Source organism: Mustelus asterias, chromosome 3 (genome assembly GCF_964213995.1).
Source record: "Mustelus asterias chromosome 3, sMusAst1.hap1.1, whole genome shotgun sequence".
Lineage (NCBI taxonomy): Eukaryota > Metazoa > Chordata > Chondrichthyes > Carcharhiniformes > Triakidae > Mustelus > Mustelus asterias.
In genome coordinates this window covers 6,229,750-6,251,381 of record NC_135803.1, presented here as the reverse complement: position 1 = coordinate 6,251,381, position 21,632 = coordinate 6,229,750, and the positions used below count along the sequence as shown (strand labels likewise).

At 46.8% G+C, this 21,632-nt stretch overlaps 1 protein-coding gene across 3 annotated transcripts in view; it reads left to right on the top strand.

Moving 5' to 3' along the window:
• Positions 1-16,020, top strand: part of pcyt1aa (phosphate cytidylyltransferase 1A, choline a) — a 44,176-nt gene extending 28,156 nt beyond the window's left edge. For 2 of the 3 annotated variants that reach the window (XM_078204475.1, XM_078204469.1), the window contains exons 6-9: positions 4,626-4,704; positions 6,289-6,431; positions 7,977-8,165; positions 15,542-16,020. In XM_078204475.1, the coding sequence (XP_078060601.1) occupies positions 4,626-4,704; positions 6,289-6,431; positions 7,977-8,165; positions 15,542-15,739 (609 nt within the window). In that variant the 3' untranslated portion in view covers positions 15,740-16,020. The remainder of the gene's footprint in view (positions 1-4,625; positions 4,705-6,288; positions 6,432-7,976; positions 8,166-15,541) is intronic. The other variant, XM_078204479.1, reaches the window with a different exon arrangement.
• Positions 16,021-21,632: the final 5,612 nt, after the last annotated feature.

Sequence of the window (21,632 nt, the reverse complement as noted above, 5' to 3'; positions counted from 1 at the left end):
CAGTGATGTTTGTTTGGAATGCTCCTTTAAGTGCTCTAAGTTTATAGCAGTCGGGTCTTTTGGTGAGTTCTCAAACCACAAATAGCTCATCTTTGAGAGAGGTTTCAGAAGAAGGGCGTGGGGCACTAAGGCTGTTGCCCCTTGTATCCTGATGGCAGACTCACTTGGTTCAAATCCGGTCTCTTTTGTCCACGTGACCACTCTAGTTTCAACCTAAGCTAATCTTAGCCACTCTCTCTGAGAGCTCCATAGATTCTTGTCTCTGGAGGCAGCTTGCGTCTTTAGCCAGTGCAGCATGGTGGCTGCTGTCGGTCGGTATCCTGTGCTGAGCAAAAACATTGTTTCCAAGTATTTTTATTAATTCGTGGGACATGGGCATCGCAGGGTGGCCAGCATTTATTGCCCATCCCTAGTTGCCCTTGTACAACTGAGTGGCTTACCAGACCCTTTCGGAGAGCATTGGAGAGTCAATCACATTGCTGTGGCTCTGGAGTCACATGTAGGCCAGACCGGGTAAGGACGGCAGATTTCCTTCCCTGAAGGACATTAGTGAACCAGGTGGGTTTGTGCAATAATCAACAATGGTTTCATGGTCATCAGTGGATTCTTTATTCCAGATATTTTTTATTTAATTCAAATTCTACCATCTGCCGTGGCGGGATTCGAACCCAGGTCTCCAGAACATTAGCTGAGTTTCTGGATTAATAGTCTAGCAATAACGCCACTAGGCCATTGCCCTCTAAATATATACATTTATATCTATATATCACATAACACATCTTCATAACAAATGTTAACTCTAACTTTTACCAGTTCTGATGCAAAGATGGGGGGGCACAGTGGTTAGCACTGCTGCCTCAGAGTGCCAGGAAGCCGGGTTCAATTCCGGCCTTGGGTCACTGTCTGTGTGGAGTTTGCACATTCTCCCTGTGTCTGCGTGGGTTTCCTCCGGGTGCTCCGGTTTCCTCCCACACTCCAAAGATGTGCCGTTGGGTGGATTGGCCGTGCTAAATTGACCTTGGTGTCCGGGGGACTAGCATAGGTTAGAGGGATTAGTGACTAAATATGTAGGGTTACAGGAATAGGACCTGGGTGGGATTGTGGTTGGTGCAGACTCGATGGGCCGAATGACGACCTTCTGCACTGTAGTGATTCTGTGAGGAATCTAGAAATGTATTTATTAATGCCAGTCTGAAACATGAGCTCTGCTTCCCTCTTCACAGATATGCTGCCTGACCTGTTGAATGTTTGGCAAAATTTGCTGTTTTCATTTCGGATTTCTGGGATCTGCAGTATTTTGCTGTTGTCGGAATGTTGACACATTAGTTTGTGTTTGGTGTTGACTGCGATTGGTGTTTGTGTCTGATATCCTATCACACTTCTTTCTATCTGTGGATCCAGGAAGTTGCCGTTTCCACTGCACTGCAAGATAACACGCTATCTTACCAATGATAAAATTAGACAAAGTTAAGAAAAGGAGCAACAAGATACATTTCTGCTTCTCGACTTTTTTCCATAAATGTAAGGTGGTCACTAATAAATCCAATATAGAATTTCGGAGATTTGATTTTTATAAACCAGTGACTTGTGAGATTATGGAACCACAAGGAATAATTGAGGTCAATGTGTTGATTAATTTAAGGGAATTTGGATAAACACGAGAATCATAGAATCCCTACAGTGCAGAAGGAGGACGCTTGCCCGATCAAGTCTGCACAGACTTTCCGACAGAGCATCTTACCCAGGTCCTATCGCTGTAACTCCACGTATTTAGCTCACAAATCCCCCTAACCTTTTGATTTGATTTATTATTGTCACATATATTAGCATACAGTGAAAAGTATTGTTTCTTGCGTGCTATACAGACAAAGCATACCGTTCGTAGAGAATGAAAGGAGAGTGTACAGAATGTAGAGTTACAGCATAGCTAGGGTGTAGAGAAAGATCCACTTAATGTAAGATGGGTCCATTCAAAAGTGTGACGGCAGCAGGGAAGAAGCTGTTCTTGAGTCGTTTGGTACGTGACTTCAGACTTTTGTATCTTTTTCCCGACGAAAGAAGGTGGAAGACAGAATGTCCGGGATGCGTGGGGTCCTTAATTATGCTGGCTGCTTTGCCGAGGCAGCGAGAAGTGTAGACAGGGTCAGTGGATGGTTTGCACATCTTTGAACACTAAGAGCCGATTTAGCATGGCCAATCCACTTCACCTGCACATTTTTGGACTGCGCGAGGAAACCGGAGAACGCAGAGGAAACCCACGCAGACACGGGAAGAATGTGCAAACTTCACACAGACAGCCACCCAAGGCCAGAATTGAACCCGGGTCCCTGGTGCTGTGAGGCAGCTATGCCAACCACTGTGCCACCGTGCCAAGGGAGCAAGGAATACAAGGATTAGGAAATTCTAATCTTTGCTATAAAATATTTCCCTGCTGTCGGCCTTCCTTATCTCTGTGACCTTCTCTTTGCTTCTAAGTCTACAGATTGGAGGGGTCATTCATATAGCCTCCCTGGCCTGGTGAGGAAGAGGGGCAAAGCTCTTAACTACTGCCTGTCTCTCAGTGACGCTTTTTGGGAAAGTGGTGACAAAAAAAAACAAATGCTATCCTGGTTTTGCAAGCAGGGAGACATAGCACAAAAAAGAACAAGCTTATATTTATAAAGCTCCTTTCATGACCTTAGGGTGTCCAGTCATTTAAGTACTGTGGGTGGTGGGTGCCTGGAACTCGTTGCCGGGAAAAGTAGTGGAATCGGATATGGTAGTGACTTTTAAGGGGCGTCTTGACAAATACATGAATAGGATGGGAATAGAGAGATATGGTCCCTGGAAGGGTAGGGGGTTTTAGTTAAGTCAGGCAGCATGGTCGGTGCAGGCTTGGAGGGCCGAAGGGCCTGTTCCTGTGCTGTAGTTTTCTTAGCTCTTTAGAAGTTTATTCACTGTAATACCTGCACAACCAATTCACACACACAAAGCTCCCACAAAACAAAATGTGATTTAAAAAAACCCCAGATCAGTCAGCATGTTAATAGAACATAGAACATAGAACATAGAAAGCCACAGCACAAACAGGCCCTTCGGCCCACAAGTTGCGCCGATCACATCCCCACCTCTAGGCCTATCTATAGCCCTCAATCCCATTAAATCCCATGTACTCATCCAGAAGTCTCTTAAAAGACCCCAACGAGTTTGCCTCCACCACCACCGACGTCAGCCGATTCCACTCACCCACCACCCTCTGAGTGAAAAACTTACCCCTGACATCTCCTCTGTACCTACCCCCCAGCACCTTAAACCTGTGTCCTCTCGTAGCAACCATTTCAGCCCTTGGAAATAGCCTCTGGGAGTCTACCCTATCCAGACCTCTCAACATCTTGTAAACCTCTATCAGGTCACCTCTCATCCTTCGTCTCTCCAGGGAGAAGAGACCAAGCTCCCTCAACCTATCCTCATAAGGCATGCCCCCCAATCCAGGCAACATCCTTGTAAATCTCCTCTGCACCCTTTCAATGGCTTCAACATCTTTCCTGTAATGAGGTGACCAGAACTGCGCGCAGTACTCCAAGTGGGGTCTAACCAGGGTCCTATAATCATGTGAGTCAGGGGGTGAATCTCAGACCATAAAATGTAGGATCAGAAGTACGCCATTCGGCCCATTGGGTCTGCTCCACCATTCAAGTGAGACCATAATCCTCAACTCCACTTTCCCGCCTTACCTCCATAACTCTTAACTCCCTTACTGATTAAAAGTCTGTCTATCTCAGCCTTGAACATACGGAACGACCCAGCCTCTACAGAATAAATTCCACTGTGAAGACTGACGTATTTGTTTAACTCCTCTGCCATTTCCTGGTTCCCCATTATTATTTCCCCAATCTCATTTTCTAAAGGGCCTATGTTCGCTTTGGCCCCTATTTAAAGATGCTTTTGCTGCCCTTTTTTATATTCCTTTCTAGTTTACCCTCTTTATTTTTTGGTCATCTCTTGTTAGTTTTTAAAACTTAATCTTTGCCACATTGTATGTTTTTTCTTTCTCTGTAATACTATCCATAACTTCTTTAGTTAATCGTGGTTGATTTATCTCCTTCCTAGAATCTTTCCTCCGCAATGACTTGTCCGTTCCTCTTCAAAGTAATGCCACGGCATTTTTATGTCCACCTGAGAGCGTCTCAGTGTTGCACTCACCTGAAAGACAGTATCCGTGACAGTGCAGCATTCCATCAACAGTGGTCAGCCACGATTTTTGTGCTTAGCTTTTGAATGGGGCATGAACCGTCTGACTTGGTCGAGATCCACACAGCTAACACCTGTGTTTATCTGGCAGTACCTGTGTGTGTGTAACCCTGGCTGCCAGTCCATTGCCAGTAACCTGCACTGTCAGAGGGGGCATCAATGAAGGCATTGCCACAGGTGGGATGGAATAATTAAAAGATCATATGTTTGTGTGCATAGTTTCCATTATAAATTTCGATAGGAATTTATAATGGATGAAATAACATGAAAAATGGGATAACAAATAAGGAACTCTGAGCAGGACAGACGTAAGAGTGTGAATTGTCAAATGCTTCAATTCATTCTGAAGTTGACTTTTTAATGGTTAAGTTTATAAAGATTTTTTCCTATCGCAGATTGACTTTGTGGCTCATGATGACATCCCATATTCCTCCGCAGGAAGTGATGACGTTTACAAACACATTAAAGATGCAGGTGTGTGCGTTCAGTCTGGGGATTGGCTGTTCTCCTGGTTTGCTGTAATCATTTATATGCTTAAGATAAATGGTGTTAACACTGAGGTGGGGGAGGGGTGTGGAATTCATTTCAAACACTCCCTGGTCAGCAAGGTGCAGAGTAAATAATTCTCCGTCCCAATCTCACTGTATTGCTGTTGACCTTTTTTGGTTCCAGCCATCCTCATGCTTAAGGTGATTAAAGGGTTTGATGAAAAAAGAGACGTGCCATCGAATCTTTTCATTTTGCACTCATCAGGACAGGTTTGCAAAAATACCAAATCGCAACTGGAACAACTATTTATACTGCATGAGAAGAGGGTGCTAATAGGTTGGCAAGTTGACTCTGATTGGTAGAGGCATTGCCATGTAGAATGCACCATGGAACAATTAACTGCCAAGCTTTTGTTTAAATTCAAACCATGCCGAGCGACCCTCTCGAGGCATTTTCGTGGGGAATGAACCAAGGAATGGCTGTCCCCAAGCTTTTTAAGTTTAAAATTTATTTATTAGTGTCACAAATAGACTTACATTAACACTGCAATGAAGTTACTGTGAAAATCCCTAGTCGCCACACTCCGGCGCCTGTTCGGGTACACAGAGGGAGAATTTAGCATGGCCAATATACCTAACCAGCATGTCTTTCGGACTGTGGGAGGAAACTGGAGCATCCGGAGGAAACCCACGCAGACATGGGGAGAACATGCAGACTCTAGACTGACAGTGACTCAAGCCAGGAATTGAACCCGGGTCACTGGCGCTGTGAGGCAGCAGTGATAACCACTGTGCCACCTTTGATAAGTTGAAAAAGATGCATTGTAGTTATGTTCTTTATGTCTGAATAGAACAGGGCCCTGTGTATGATTATATGTGGCTTCTAGCATGTGTAAGTGAACCACACTGACAACCAATTTAAAGTTATTAGTTATCAGTTTATGCAATTTAATTCTTAGCACAAGTCGGGGTTGTTTAGCAAATGTTGTCCAATTGCAGAATAGGGTATTTTATGATCTCGCTTGGGCGAGGCTCGTAAAATCCCGCTTGAGGCCAATGGAGAATTCTGTTCGGCGAGCCGGGCCCGCCCCGATTCTGGGGTGGACGTGGTGGTAAAATACCGGCCGGTGTGAGCACAGCGTGAATTAGTGACCCTACTACTGTAAGCTCAATGAATGCTAATACAGAGAATGAAGATGCATCTATATCAACAAGATATAATGATGTGTTGCACATTGCAGGAGAACCAGCTAGTTGGCCGATATTTGAATAATTGAAAAATCATCACGGTGGCGGGTCTACGGCTCTCTGTATTTTCCATTAAAGACCATCAATCATTTTGTTGTCAGGTTAATTAAATTCTGATTGTCACTTATGGTGGGAGCTTGCTTGGTGCGAATTGCCCATTGAGTTTCCTGCATTATGCCAGTGGCTACATGCCATTGGCTGTAAATCACATTGGGACTGCCGGAGGTGTTGAAAGGCATTTTACAAGCCAGCACAAGGGGGTGGGGGGTATTTTAAGGCTGGATCATCTCATAAACACTGCTCTACTCTGTGTGACTTACAGGCATGTTTGCCCCAACTCAGAGAACAGAGGGAATCTCCACGTCAGATATCATTACCAGAATTGTGCGGGATTATGACGTATACGTGCGTAGAAATCTACAGCGTGGTTACACCGCCAAAGAGCTCAACGTCAGCTATATAAACGTAAGTGACGGCGGCAGTCACTCATGGGGCAGAGCGCTTCGGGCTGGGTGTTTGTTTCCCAGTTTAGGCATTGACCCCGGGGTTTTTGTCACCAGCGTTTGGCTGACAAACATCATCCAGGCTAATGAGGATGGGGGCAAGAATGGCTTAACAGAGTCAATAAGGAGACCTGTACCCCCTGGCACGGAGGGTCAGGAACTAGAGGACACAGGTTTAATTGAATTGGCAAAAGAGCCAGGGGATTTATTTCTAAACGCAGTGAGCTGTGTGCTGCTGAAAGGGCGGTGGAAGCAGATTCAGGAGGAGCTTTCAAAACAAGAATCAGGTACAACGCTGGAAAGGAAGAATTTGAAAGGTCATTGGGAAAGAGTATGAGAGGGATGGGCCGGATTGCCTCCCTCATCTGTACTCGATATCTTCATGGCCTTGGTTTATATTGTAGCAGGTGCAAACAATGATGTGGCCCTGGGGCTGTCACTGCAATACATCAGTCAAAGCAGGAACAGGACTGGCCCAATAAGGCAATAAAAACAGATTAGCAAGACTCCCCAGTCATGACCATACTAAAAGAGTCTCTTGACATTGACTAAGGAATGGGGTGGACATGCCGGTGTTAGACTGGGGTGGGCACAGTAAAAAGTTTCACAACACCAGGTTAAAGTCTAACGGGTATATTTGGAATCATGAGCAACATAGGTTTTGCCTATGCCGTATTTGTGAACCTACCTCCACTCACCTGATAAAGGAGCAGCGCTCCGAAAGCTCGTGATTCCAAATAAACCTGTTGGACTTCAACCTGGTGTTGTGAGACTTCTTACTTGACTAAGTAAAGCAGAGAGGCTGGAAATGGAATGAAGATAGGCAAGCAGTGGTTCACTGAGAGTCAAAGAGGTTTACAGCATGGAAACAGGCCCTTTGGCCCAATTTGTCCATGCCGCTCTTTTTTTTAAAAAAACACTTAAGCCAGTCCCAATTGCCCGCGTTTGGCCCATATCCCTCTATACCCATCTTACCCATGTAACTGTCTAAATGCTTTTTAAAAGACAAAATTGTACCCACTCACCTCTACTACTACCTCTGGCAGCTCGTTCCAGACACTCCACCCTCTGTGTGAAAAACTGCCCCTCTGGACACTTTTGTATCTCCCCTCTCACCTTAAACCTATGCCCTCTAGTTTTAGACTCCCCTACCTTTGGGAAAAGATATTGACTATCTAGCTGATCTGTGCCCTCATTATTTTTTAGACCTCTATAAGATCACCCCTCAGCCCCCTATGCTCCAGAGAAAAAAAGCGGCAAAAGGAAACTTAAAGATGCAAAACTGCACAAATTCTCACACAAGTGGAATTTTATATTACCGCTGAGCGATTCTAGGAAGTTGCAAGCCAGCAGGGTTAAACAAGAGTCATTCCCTCTTGTGTGTGCGCTCCAAAAGTCTTCCCCTGCTTTCTCCTGCCTGTCTCAATCACAGCCGCTCTCCGGCACGCGTGCGCACTCCCTCATGCGCTTTTGCCTCACGCTCTCTCAGACACACTCTGCTTTCCAGGAAAAGAAATACAACTTGCAGGAACGAGTTGACAAAGTCAAGCAGAAAGTTAAAGATGTGGAAGAGAAATCGAAGGAGTTTGTCCAGAAGGTTGAGGAGAAGAGCATCGACCTGATTCAGAAATGGGAAGAGAAGTCCAGAGAATTCATCGGAAATTTCCTGGAGATGTTTGGTCCAGAGGGAGCCTTGGTGAGTGCTTTGCAGTAAACAGGGCAACTTGATAGGAGACGCAGAAGTGGTTGATAGCTTGGGACAGGAGTTTATTCATAAGCCTTAACTCTGGGCCCCAGCACCTCCAAGTGATCTGGTAAACTTTACCCATGAGCACAGAGGTTCAGAAAATTGTACAGTTGGATATATAGTGGGAGATCGACTCAGCAGCTGGGAGCATGAAGATACCATCACTTGCAATTTCTGTTTGATATTTTTTTTAAATGCAGAGGGAGGTGGCAGCAGTCTGCTGGGAGCGGGTAAATAGAAACAGGAGGAGATGAGTAGACTGACTTCATTAGACAGAAGAAATTTGAAAGGGTTACAGCAAGGTGGATTAGATCTTTGTGCTCATTGGGATACCACCAGATAAAAAGGTCACGAGGTCCTGGAAAGAATTATCGTTAAATTTAGAGAGAGTAAAAGTCAGGATGAGAGAAAGAACTCGAATTTCTGTCGCATTGTTCACCTCAGGACTCCCAAAGTGTTAGAAAGCCAATTACTTTTGAATGATCATAGAATCTGTACAGTGCAGAAGGAGGCCACTTGGCCCATCGAATCTGCACTGACGCCACCGTCTCCCCCCCCACCCCCCCCCCCCCCCGCCCTCCCTGCCACTACTCCCCCTAACCGACACATCTTGGGACATGCCAGAGGCAATTTAGCATGGCCAATCCACCTAACCTGCTCATCTTTAGACTGTGGGAGGAAACCCATGCAGACACGGGGTGAACGTGCAGACTCCGCACCGACAGTGACCCAAGATCACCACAGTGTTCCCATAAATGGAACACCTGAGAGAGACTAGTCTTTTAACTTCTGAGGGACGTTTGTTTTGTCTATATCAGTACAAGTTGAGGGTGTAAGGCAGGCTACCCAACACACAAAGTTAATCGTGAGCAACCAACCCAGCCAGAATGAAGGGGTGTTTGCGGTGTGATATTCACCTGGTCTCATGAGAAGGTGCAAAGTTTGTCTCTCTATTAAACTTGAGAGAAGGCGGTACTGGAACTGAATGAGTGGAGAAGACTTGCATTTATATGGCACCTTGCACAACCTCAGGATGTCCCAAAGTGCTTAACAGCCAGTGAAGTATTTTTTGAACTGTAGTCACTGCAGTGAAGTAACTGTTGTAATTTGCAGCTAAGCTGTGCACACATGATTCCACAGTCAGCAATATGATACTGACCAGAAGAGAGATTGACTAGGTTAGGATTGTTTTCACTGGAGTTCAGATGAATGAGGGGGGATCTCATAGAGACTTATAAAATTCTAACAGGACGAGACATGGAGGTTGTTCCTGATAGTGGGGGAGTCCAGAAGGATTCAGGGTAGGTCATTTAGAACGGAGCTGAGGAGACATTTCTTCACCCAAAGAGTGGTGAACCTGTGGAATTCATTACCACAGGAACTAGTTGATGACAAAACATTGAATGCATTCAAGAGGTGGCTGGATATAGCACTTTGGGCGAATGGGATCAAAGGTTATGGGGAAAAAGCAGGATTAGGCTATTGAGTTGGATGATCAGCCATGATAGGTTTTCGGTGCTGGAGGCTACAGTTGAGGAGGAATCAACTGAGCATAGAGAGCAGATCTCTGGGGGTGAGCCGAGTGAGAAAGCTCAGGTGGTTAGGGGCTGTAAAAGACTGGGCCTTGTGATTGGGGACTCCACAATTAAGGGGACAGATAGGAGGGTCGGAACTAAAGGTAGGGACTCAGGGTTGGTGTGTTGCCTACCAGGGGCTGGGGTCCGGGATGTGTCTGACAGGGTATTCAGGACTCTTAGGGGGGAGGGAGATAAACCACAAGTTATTGTACATGTGGGGACACACGACATAGGGAGGATAGGGGAAGGGGATATTAGGCAGGGATTTATGGAGTTGGGGTGGAAACTAAAGGCCAAGACTGACAGAGTGGTTATCTCTGGAATCTTGCCTGTACCACGGGATAGTTTAGAGAGGAATAGGGAGAGGGAAGGTTTGAATTCATGGCTGAGGGGATGGTGCAGGAGGGAGGGGTTCAGGTACTTAAGCAATTGGGGCTCGTACTGGGGAAGGTGTGACCTCTATGAGAAGGATGGTCTACACCTTAATCAGAAGGGGACCAATATCCTGGGGGGTAAATTTGCTAAGGCCATGCAGGGAGGTTTAAACTGATTCGGGGGGGGGGAGGGATCCTGAGTAGTGGGGCTGAAAGTGAGGGATGCATGGATGGGGACTGCAATGCACGGCATTGCAGAGGTGGGGTGGAGCAGGGTTTGAAATGTGTATACTTCAATGCCAGGAGTATTCGCAATAAAGTGGGTGAACTTGCAGCGTGGATCAGTACCTGGGACTTCGATGTTGTGGCTATTTCAGAGACATGGATAGAGCAGGGGCAGGAATGGATGCTGCAGGTCCCGGGGTTCAAATGTTTTAGTCGAAGTAGGGAAGGAGGTAGAAGAGGGGGAGGGGTAGCATTATTGGTCAGAGATTGTATCACAGTGTCAGAGAGGAGGTTTGATGAGGACTTATCTGTTGAGGTAGTATGGGCGGAGATTAGAAATAGGAGAGGAGAGGTCACCCTGTTGGGAGTCTTTTATAGACCTCCTAAAAGTTCTAGAGAGGTTGAGGAAAGGATTGCGGAGTCAATCCTGCTTAGGAGTGAAAGTAATAGGGCAATTGTTATGGGGGATTTTAACTTGACTAATATTGACTGGAATTGTTATAGCTCTAGCTCGTTAGAGGGGTCAGTTTTTGTTCAAAGCGTGCAGGAAGGTTTTTTGACTCAGTATGTAGACAGGCCAACTAGAGGTGAGGCTATATTGGATCTGGTGCTGGGAAATGAGCCAGACCAGGTGCTAGACTTGGAAGTTGGTGTGCATTTTGGTGATAGTGACCACAATTCGGTTACGTTCACCTTAGTGATGGAAAGGGATAGGCATGAACCTCGGGCCAGTGGTTTTAGCTGGGGGAAGGGTAATTATGAGGCTATTAGGAGAGAATTAGGAAACATAGGTTGGACTAGGAGATTACAGGGACTGGGAACGTCCGACATGTGGAGTTTTTTCAAGGAGCAGCTACTGCGAGTCTGTGATAGGTATGTCCCTGTCAGGCAAGGAGGAATTGGTAGGGCTAGGGAACCGTGGTGCACCAAAAAAGTTTCTTTGTTGGTTAAAAAGAAAAAGGAGGCTTATGTTCGGATGAGACGTGAGCACTCGGGTAGTGCACTAGAAAGCTTTAGATTGGCTAAGAGGGAGTTGAAGAGCGAGCTTAGAAGGGCTAAAAGGGGACATGAGAAGACTTTGGCGGATAGGGTTAAAGAGAATCCTAAGGCGTTCTATAGGTATGTCAAGAACAGAAGGTTGGTTAGGGCAAGTTTAGGGCCAGTTATAGATGGCAGAGGGAAGTTATGTGTGGAACCGGAGGAGATTGGTGAAGCATTGAACCAATATTTCTCTTCGGTGTTCACGCAAGGGGACATGAATATAGCTGAGGAGGACACTGGGTTGCAAGGGAGTAGAATAGACAGTATTACAGTTGATAAGGAGGATGTGCAGGATATTCTGGAGGGTCTGAAAATAGATAAATCCCCTGGTCCGGATGGGATTTATCCAAGGATTCTCTGGGAGGCAAGAGAAGTGATTGCAGAGCCTCTGGCTCTGATCTTCAGGTCGTCGTTGGCCTCTGGTATAGTACCAGAAGATTGGAGGTTAGCGAATGTTGTCCCATTGTTTAAGAAGGGGAACAGAGACTTCCCCGGGAATTATAGACCGGTGAGTCTCACTTCTGTTGTCGGCAAGATGTTGGAAAAAATTATAAGGGATAGGATTTATAGTTATTTGGAGAGTAATGAATTGATAGGTGATAGTCAGCATGGTTTTGTGGCAGGTAGGTCGTGCCTTACTAACCTTATTGAGTTTTTTGAGAAAGTGACCAAGGAGGTGGATGGGGGCAAGGCAGTGGACGTGGTATATATGGATTTTAGTAAGGCGTTTGATAAGGTTCACCATGGTAGGCTTCTGCAGAAAATGCAGATGTATGGGATTGGGGGTGATCTAGGAAATTGGATCAGGAATTGGCTAGCGGATAGGAAACAGAGGGTGGTGGTTGATAGTAAATATTCATCATGGAGTGCGGTTACAAGTGGTGTACCTCAGGGATCTGTTTTGGGGCCACTGCTGTTTGTAATATTTATTAATGATCTGGATGAGGGTATAGTTGGGTGGATTAGCAAATTTGCTGATGACACCAAAGTCGGTGGTGTGGTAGACAGTGAGGAAGGGTGTCGTAGTTTGCAGGAAGACTTAGACAGGTTGCAAAGTTGGGCCGAGAGGTGGCGGATGGAGTTTAATGCGGAGAAGTGTGAGGTAATTCACTTTGGTAGGAATAACAGATGTGTTGAGTATAGGGCTAACGGGAGGACTTTGAATAGTGTGGAGGAGCAGAGGGATCTAGGTGTATGTGTGCATAGATCCCTGAAAGTTGGGAATCAAGTAGATAAGGTTGTTAAGAAGGCATATGGTGTCTTGGCGTTTATTGGTAGGGGGATTGAATTTAGGAGTCGTAGCGTTATGTTGCAACTGTACACAACTCTGGTGCGGCCGCACTTGGAGTACTGTGTGCAGTTCTGGTCCCCACATTACAGGAAGGATGTGGAGGCTTTGGAGAGGGTGCAGAGGAGGTTTACCAGGATGTTGCCTGGTATGGAGGGGAGATCCTATGAGGAGAGGCTGAGGGATTTGGGATTGTTTTCGCTGGAAAGGCGGCGGCTAAGAGGGGATCTTATTGAAACATATAAGATGATTAGAGGTTTAGATAGGGTGGATAGTGATAGCCTTTTTCCTCTGATGGAGAAATCCAGCACGAGGGGGCATGGCTTTAAATTGAGGGGGGGTAGTTATAGAACCGATGTCAGGGGTAGGTTCTTTACCCAGAGGGTGGTGAGGGATTGGAATGCCCTGCCAGCATCAGTAGTAAATGCGCCTAGTTTGGGGGCGTTTAAGAGATCCGTAGATAGGTTCATGGACGAAAAGAAATTGGTTTAGGTTGGAGGGTCACAGTTTTTTTTTTTTTAACTGGTCGGTGCAACATCGTGGGCTGAAGGGCCTGTTCTGCGCTGTAATGTTCTATGTTCTATGTTCTATGATTGTGATGAATGGTGGAGCAGGCTCGAAGGGCCAAATGGCCTCCTCCTGCATTATCTATGTTCTTCTATGTTTCTATGACCAGATAACCTAATTGTTGGTTGAGGAATAAATATTGGAGCAGGACACCGGGGAGAACTCCCCCGCTCTTCTTTGAATTAATAGCCATCGGATCTGATGGATCTGAAAGAACAGATGTAAAAGATCTAGTTGAACCAAATCTGGTTTAACCCTCACCTAACAGACCCCATTTCTGACAGTGTAGCACTATACTGCTATACTCCAGTGTAGCACTGGAGTGCGAGCCTGGATTTTGTGCTAAAGTCTGTGGGGTTTAGGGAAGAGAGTGCTTGTACGAAACCACAGCTGTCATGGCTGTACAACCAGAGACAGGAAGTGAGACTGGTTGTCAAAGGAACTGGGTGGACGCGTGATGGGACGAAAGTAGCAAGAAAACCTGTGACTCTAGAAAGCAAACGGGAACTAAGATAAGGAGGCATTGTCTGATACGGTGTAGAAGGAATAGAAGAGTTTGACATGGAAACAGAGCAATGTAACTGGGACCAAGACACTGAGCGCAAGAGATAGCAGCCACAGGGAATGCGCATCACGAAAGCTTATACTTCTCCAATGGGGAGTAACTGGAGTTAACACAAGATGTATTGAAGGACAAGGTTAGGAGGACATGGTGGTGGTATCTCAATGGGAGGAATAAAGGAGGGCCATTCAGATTCATAAGGGTTTTTGATTACAGTCTATATGTCTCGAATCTCACCCCAGCAGAGAATCCCCACCTCCCCAGGGCAAAGATATGGGGTGGGATGAAAATTAAGCACACACCCATCACCTCACCCCCAAGCTAGTTTTGAGCACTGGATCTTTCCTGCGCTTGCTGACTGCTCCCAGTACAGCAACGCCACCTCCTTTATAATAGGAGATAGTGGGAAAAATGTCATAGAGGTGGACGGTGACCAGGATCAGTTTGAATGGCAGAGCAAGCTCGACGGGCCAAATGGCCTACTCGTCCTAAGTTCCTATTTTAAAATTCTCATCCTCTTGTTCAAAGACCCCTTGACCTTGGCCCTTCCCTTTCTCGTTAACCATTTACAAACCTTCAGGGTCCCTGCGTCCCCTGAACTCTGGTTCCTCGTGCATCCCTGATTTTAATCACTCAGTAAGAGTTTTAACAACACCAGGTTAAAGTCCAACAGGTTTATTTGGTAGCAAATGCCATTAGCTTTCGGAGCGCTGCTCCTTCGTCAGATGGAGTGGATATCTGCTCTCAAAGGGGCACAGAGACACAAAATCAAGTTACAGAATACTGATTAGAATGCGGATCTCTACAGCCACCATAATCACTCCACCATTGACAAATGTGCCTACAGTTGCCAGGACCCTACAGTCCTGCCTCTGGCCAATGTTTGGTCAAATATCTCCTTGGATAATGTTCCTGTGAAGTGCCAAGGATGTGTTGCTAGATTAAATGAGAATCATAGGATCCCTACAGTGCAGAATGGGTGGCACGGTGGTTAGCACTTGCTGCCTCACAGCGTCAGGGACCCGGGTTTGATTCCCGGCTTGGGCCATTGTCTGTGTGGAGTTTGCACATTCTCCCTGTGTCTGCGTGTTTTCCTCCGGGTGCTCCGGTTTCCTCCCACAGCCTGAAAGATGTGCTGGTTAGGTGAAGGTAACTTCATTGCAGTATTAATGTAAGCCTTACTTGTGACTAATAAATAAACTTTAAAGCAAAAGACAATTCGGCCCATCGAGTCAGCACCAACCATAATCCCACCCACGCCCTATTCCCATAACCCCACATATTTAACCTGCTAATCCCCCTGACACTGAGAGCAATTTAGCATGGGCAATCCACCCAACCCATACATCTTTGGACTGTGGGAGGAAACCCAACCAGACATGGGGAGAAGTTCATTTGCCCATTATATGCCCATTCTGCAAGTTTATTAATATCTTCCTATATTTTTGTCACTGTCCTCTGTATTAACAGCACCAATCGGCATCGGGGATGGGGAGGGGGTGTGGTGGAACTGGAAAGTGGAGTTTTGGTAGGTCAGTGTTGGAGCAGGCCCTGGGGGGGGGGGCCTCCTGTTTTTCTGCTCTTTCAGGATGCTATATAAATGCAGTTTGTTGTTGGAGCAGGCGATTGTGACACTGCGTAGGCTTACACATTTCTGCTGGTTCTTTTTCATTGCCCCACCGATGGAACAGAAACACATGTTGAAAGAGGGTAAAGGTCGAATGCTACAAGCAATCACCCCGAAACAGAGTCCAAGCAACAGTCCCGCCCGGGAGCGGTCGCCCTCTCCCACCTTCCGATGGCCTTTCTCCAAGACCTCGCCGCCCTGCTCACCAAAACCAGAGAGTGACGCGGCTGGCTACGACATCAGCGACGACGATTCGGAATAAAGGTCCTGCTCTTTCTTTGCCGGGGTCTTTTTTCACCCCCAACACCCGTACCCCCACTCCCCCTCCAATTCTACCGGTCGATTGCCTGTGATCCACAGGCTCGAGGCAAGTATCACTTTCTCACGCACCTACGGAGAAAGGAAGTTCAAACAAATGGGGTCAAGTTGGACTTTGGAATTAAAACATTAAAAACAAATAATTTTCCACAGGGAAATGGCTCAAACGATGTAAAATGGTTTTTCTTTTTAGCAAATTAAACTAATTTAAAAGAAACACTTTGTAAAGATCACGGGGAAAATGGATTTCTTTTATATTTTAAGGCCTTGTGTTGTATCTGAGTACAGTCGCGACTTGCGTGTCAAAGTTTAATGTGTATTCTCGCGTGTAAGGCTAGAAATGTATATCCGCCCTGATTTGGAGAATTGGAGAGCGGGTCTAGTATCCACTCTCAGGCTCCCTCTCTCCTCCGCTTCCATCTATCTGAACGGTGTTCCCAATGGTGAAGAAGTTGGGGCATGCCCAATACTCACAGCTGCATGACCGGCCTCTGTTTCCAACCCCTTCCTGTCTTGTGTCCAGTCTTGCTGGGTTGGTCAGAGTGTCAGCTGGACTAAAATCAGGGCTGGTGGGAGTGGAGGTGCTATCAGTTTAAGCTTCCAGTGACACACTGGAGGTGATGAGACTGGGGGTGGTGGATATACCATCAGAATCACATGCCCCTTAGTTTAGAGGGGAGGAAATTTAATAACACACCCATATGAAACCGGCATGATTCCCCTCTTCCCTCACATGTTTTAGTGTTTGCCTTGCCATGAGTATAGACAGTCACTGCGATTGGTCAGTGTGGAGTTCTGTGGTGCCAAGGTGGACTCCCCAAAGGACAGAAAGAACTGGGGGCTGTATCTGCCCTTTCCTTTCGACACACAGCTCTCACTGTTCACCACAGCAGCAAGTCACCTGTGCTCAAACTCACTATGTGGAGATGCCGGCGTTTCACTGGGGTAAACACAGTCAGAAGTTTAACAACACCAGGTGGACTTTAACCTGGTGTTGTTAAACTTCTTACTCAAACTCACTGTCATCCACACATTTCTCCGGCACTTAACAGTTTTAACTTTTGAGTCACGGTGTATAATCAACCCTTTCTGCACTTGGAAAGCATGGAACTTGCTTGAGGTGGAGCTCACACTGGATTTCACTTGTATTGTGCAACGTAAATGGATAGATCACTATTTAGTGTCTGTGCTGCTCAGAGCCTTTAGGTTTATGGTCCTAATTGAAATAACCTTGGGAATCCCATTGGTGTGTGTGTTCGATGTGCATTGTTAGTGGCCGAGGTGTTTATATATCGTCTCCATGTTCTGTGCATTGGATGTACACTTATGCACGTTCACAGATTAATCCAGTGTTGGCATTCAGACTGATATTTAACAGAGCTATATTCTGTACTCATTCAGTCCCTTTTCAAAAAGTTAACTTGAGAGAGGAGGTTGGAATAAGTAAGGAGAAAACACCCCTGTAAATGCACAGCAGTCTCACCTGGTGCCTGAAAAGGAAAAATCAGCTTAGTGTTTGGGGCATCAGAACCGGCAGCGTTTAACCAAAACTTTAAACTGTCTTTCCCCCTGTGTTGACTGAACTGTATGATGTTTCCAGCAAGTTCTCCGTCAGCTTTTGCTTTGCCAGTGCTACAAATGATGACGGAACATAAGCTGAGGGTGTAGCAGTCATGAACGCTGTGTTTTTATTCATTCACAGGATGCGGGTGTCACTGGCAAGACCAGCATTTTTTGCTCATCCCTACTGATTCCTTGCCCCTACGCCGTTAGCTCGGCTATCACCCGCGGATCTCTCCCGACCTCCCCCTCCTATTTCCAATCCACGCTGGCCCTCACTCACTCTGGTGAGGTGGCCTGGGACGTTTTATGTTACCACCCAAAACGCAGTGTGTCAGGTTCCACATGTATGTTGGCGGCCCCCCTCAGCTCTACCTCATCACCACTTCCCTCGACTCCCTCACATCACTAACTTGTTCAGACTGCTGACCCGATGTTCACGACAGAGCAGACATTTCCTCCAACTAGATATTGACAAGACTAGACGATTACAGAGCTGTCCTGACCAACCTTCCATCTTCCATTCTCTGTAAGCTTGAGGTCATTAAAAGCTCTACATTCCAATTTACGTTGAGCCCCATTCACTCATCACCCCTTGTACTCATTGAGTTACATCGGCTCCCAGTGAAACAACACAATTTTAAAATTCTCATCCTTGTTTTCAAATCCCTCCTCGTCTCTGTAATCTCCCCCAGCTCCACAATCCTCCGCCCTCGCTGCGCTCCCTGGGTTCTGGCCTCTCGAACATCTCCAATTTAAACCACTCCACCACTGGTGGCTGTGCCTTCAGCTTCCTGGCCTAGGCTCTGGAATTCCCTCCCTAAACTTCTCTGCCTCTCTACCTCGCTTTCCACCTTTAGGATGCACCCTAAAGCGCCTACCTCTTTGACCAAGCTTTCGGTCATCTGTCCTAATATTGCTTTCTGTATCTGTGTCCAATTCTGCTTTATATTGCCCCTGTGGGGGGGCAGGATGTAACCAGGGACGGTGAGGGAGGAGTGGTAGATACTGGCTGAAAGGTATGTATCTGTGAGTATGATTGTGCCAGCCTGTTCCTTGATTAGTCTGTGGGGCAGCTCTTCCTCTTTCCACACAAGACCCCAGATGTTGGCGAGATGGACTGCGTTGGTCACCTCGCCATTTCAGAGGGCAGTGAAGAGTCAACCACATTGCTGTGGCTCTGGAGTCACATGTAGGCCAGACAGTGTAAGGACGGCAGACTTCCTTCCCTAAAGGACATTAGTGAACCAGATGAGTTTTCCTGACAATCCAGTAGCTTCGCTGATGATGGCTTTTTATTCCGGATTTGTTTAAATTTCCTGGCTGCCATGCTGGGACACAAAGCCATACCCCTGGATCGTGAGGCCAGGCCTTTGGGTTACTGGACTAGTAACCTGACCACTGCACAGCAGTGGTACTGACAGGCTGCAGCTAGTGCTTTCCGGACAGGATTTGTTGCCCTGTCAGCTGGACTTTGCTTGTTTATTTTTTTTTGGAATTTTGTGGAAGTTACAATCTCTTTATTTAAAAACCTGAGGCTTTTTAATGCCCCCATGCTGTAATTGGGGTTAAACGGGAGCAGCTCTTGTGACTGTTATTTTATTACATGCTGTACTGTAATCACAACGCTGCACTGAAATTTGCACTTTGCTCTGTGTCATCTTTCTCTTGGCTTTCTGAAGGTGCTCTCTGGGTAGTGCATGCATCTAAAGAGCGGCTTTTCGTGACCTCGGGAATGTCCCAAAGCACTTGTCGGCCACTGAAGTGCTGTGTGAGGCGCGTTTGTTGTTGTAATGTCGGGAGAAGGGAGAGCGTTGCCAAGTGCCAGCCCCTTCGTGGCGGGGCTGCCTCACCAAGCGCACGGTGTTGCACCCAAACCAGCTTGGTGCTCTGGAGACGTGGGTGAGAAGCAGAAGACGGGCAGTTGGAGTGGGAGCCGGGGTGGGAGCCGGGGTGGGTTTGACAGCTGCGTGAGGGGCCCTCGGGTTGGAAAGGGAGGGCGGATGGGAAACGGTGGCCACAGCTCATTCAGCAAAATGAGAAGGACCCCAATCACGCCCTCCTTGTTGCATTGAGATTTGTCAAGGCAGTTCCCTGGGAATGTGGGCTACAGGAGGTCTGGTTGCAATAGACTCCCAATCCGACTCACTCACGACTCTCTGGCCATTACTGGTTCAGGCTGACCCTTGAACCTCTTCCCCCGCGCTCTCCAACTCCTCTCCCTCTCTCGCCCTGCTTTATATCTCCTGGGAGGACATGGATCGAAACTGGGCAGTGCTGTGTCCCACTGTTAGGGTGGAATAAGGAATCCCAGACTGTACAAGCCTTCCCTTGAATGTTGGGCGGCAGGTAGAGGTGGATTTCTCACTTGGTATTGTGTAAGGAATCTGTGTGTGTGTGTTATTTATGCATTGCAATGAGTCTGTTCCTGTGGGCAATCTTTGTGAATTGTTTAAATTTATACATTTAAAAAAAAGAGGCTTGATTCTTTGGTGGGTGGGTGGGGTGGTTGGGGGAAGGGGTTAAATTAAAAACAGTTGAAGTGAAAGGTGCTGTAAGTCTGGCGCTGAGCTGAGATTTTTATTAGACTTGCATGTTGTCAATAAGTGGATTTTGTGCTGATCTTTTGAATCAACCTCCGACTGTCAAACAGTGGAAAATTGTCTGATTAAAGTGCATTAAAACAAACCTCTGCCTTGTGTCCCCTTTCTCTTCTGCCGACTCGATGTGTTACTTTGCAGTGTTTCCTCTCCCCTCCTCTCCCAGTGCAACTTGCAACAGGGCGGCTCAGTGGCACGGTGGTTAGCACTGCTGCTTCACAGCGCCAGGGACCCAGGCTCGATTCCTGTCTTGGCTCAATCTCAGTGTGGAGCCTGCACTTTCTCCCTGTGCCGGCGTGGGCTTCCTCCGAGTGCTCCAGTTTCCCCCCTCAGTCCAAAAGGCGTGCTGGTTAGGCTGGTTGGCCGTGCTAAATTCTCCCTCCGTGAATGGGGAATAGAGGGATATAAGTGGTTGGTCTTAGATAGGTAAACATGATCGGCGCAGGCTTGGAGGGCCGAAGGGCCTGTTCCTGTGTTGTACTGTTCTTTGTACCCGAGCAGGAACCGGAGTGTGGCGATTAGGGGATTTTCACAGTAACTTCATTGCAGTGTTAATCTTTTTTAAATTTTATTTATTATTTGTGTCACAAGTCGGCTTACATTAACACTGCAATGAAGTTACTGTGAAAATCCCCCAGTCGCCACACTCCGGTGCCTGTTTGGGTACACCGAGGGAGAATTTAGCACGGCCAATGCACCTAACCAGCATGTCTTTTGGACTGTGGGAGAAAACCGGAGCACCCAAAGGAAACCCACGCAGACACGGGGAGAGAGTGCAGACTCCGCACAAAAACTGACCCAAGCCGGGAATCAAACCTGGATCCCCGACGCTGAGAGGCAGCAGTGCTAACCACTGTGCCACCGTGCTGCCCTACTTGTAAGTCTACTTGTGGCACAGTGGTTAGCACTATTCCATGCTTTATAAACACAAGCTCCTTTGCTTTCCCTCATCCTGACTCACAAGTGCCAACATTTCTGTCACCATCGCAACTTCTAGGACTCGGTATTTGCCAACAACCAGCATAACCATGGGCAGCAGTTAGAGAGAGAGATGTTAGTTAAGATTATTACAAATAATGAGTAGGTCCATACAGTCCATTGAGTCTACCCCGCCATTCAATAAATTTAGGACTGATCTCTGGGGTAGAGAAGTCCAAAGGTTCACGACCAACTGAAGAAATTTCTCACCTCAGTCTGAAATGGCTGACCCAATTAGTCCCTGGTTCTGAACTCTCCACTTGAGAAACTGCCTCTTGGCATCCACTCTGCCAAGCCCTTTCAAACATTTTATGTTTCAGTGTGATCACCTCTCATTCATCTGAATTTCAAATAACGAAGGTCCATTCTACTCCACTGCTCCTCGCACGACAGCCCTTTAAAGTTTAAAACTTTGATGTTTGCTTGAGTTACAGGTTCCTCGAGCGCTGTGCTCGCGGTTCTTCAAGGATGTGAGTCTGTCTCACTTCCTTCCCCCATCCCCGAGCATGGAGGAACCGGGATGGGAGGGCTGTCCTGTGCGGAGCAATGGAGTAGAATGGACCTTTATTATTTGAAATTCAGATGAATGAGAGGTGATTGCGTTGAAACATAAAATGCTTGAAAGGGCTTGGCAGAGTGGATGCCAAGAGGCAGTTTCTCAAGTGGAGAGTTCAGAACCAGGGACTAATTGGGTCAGCC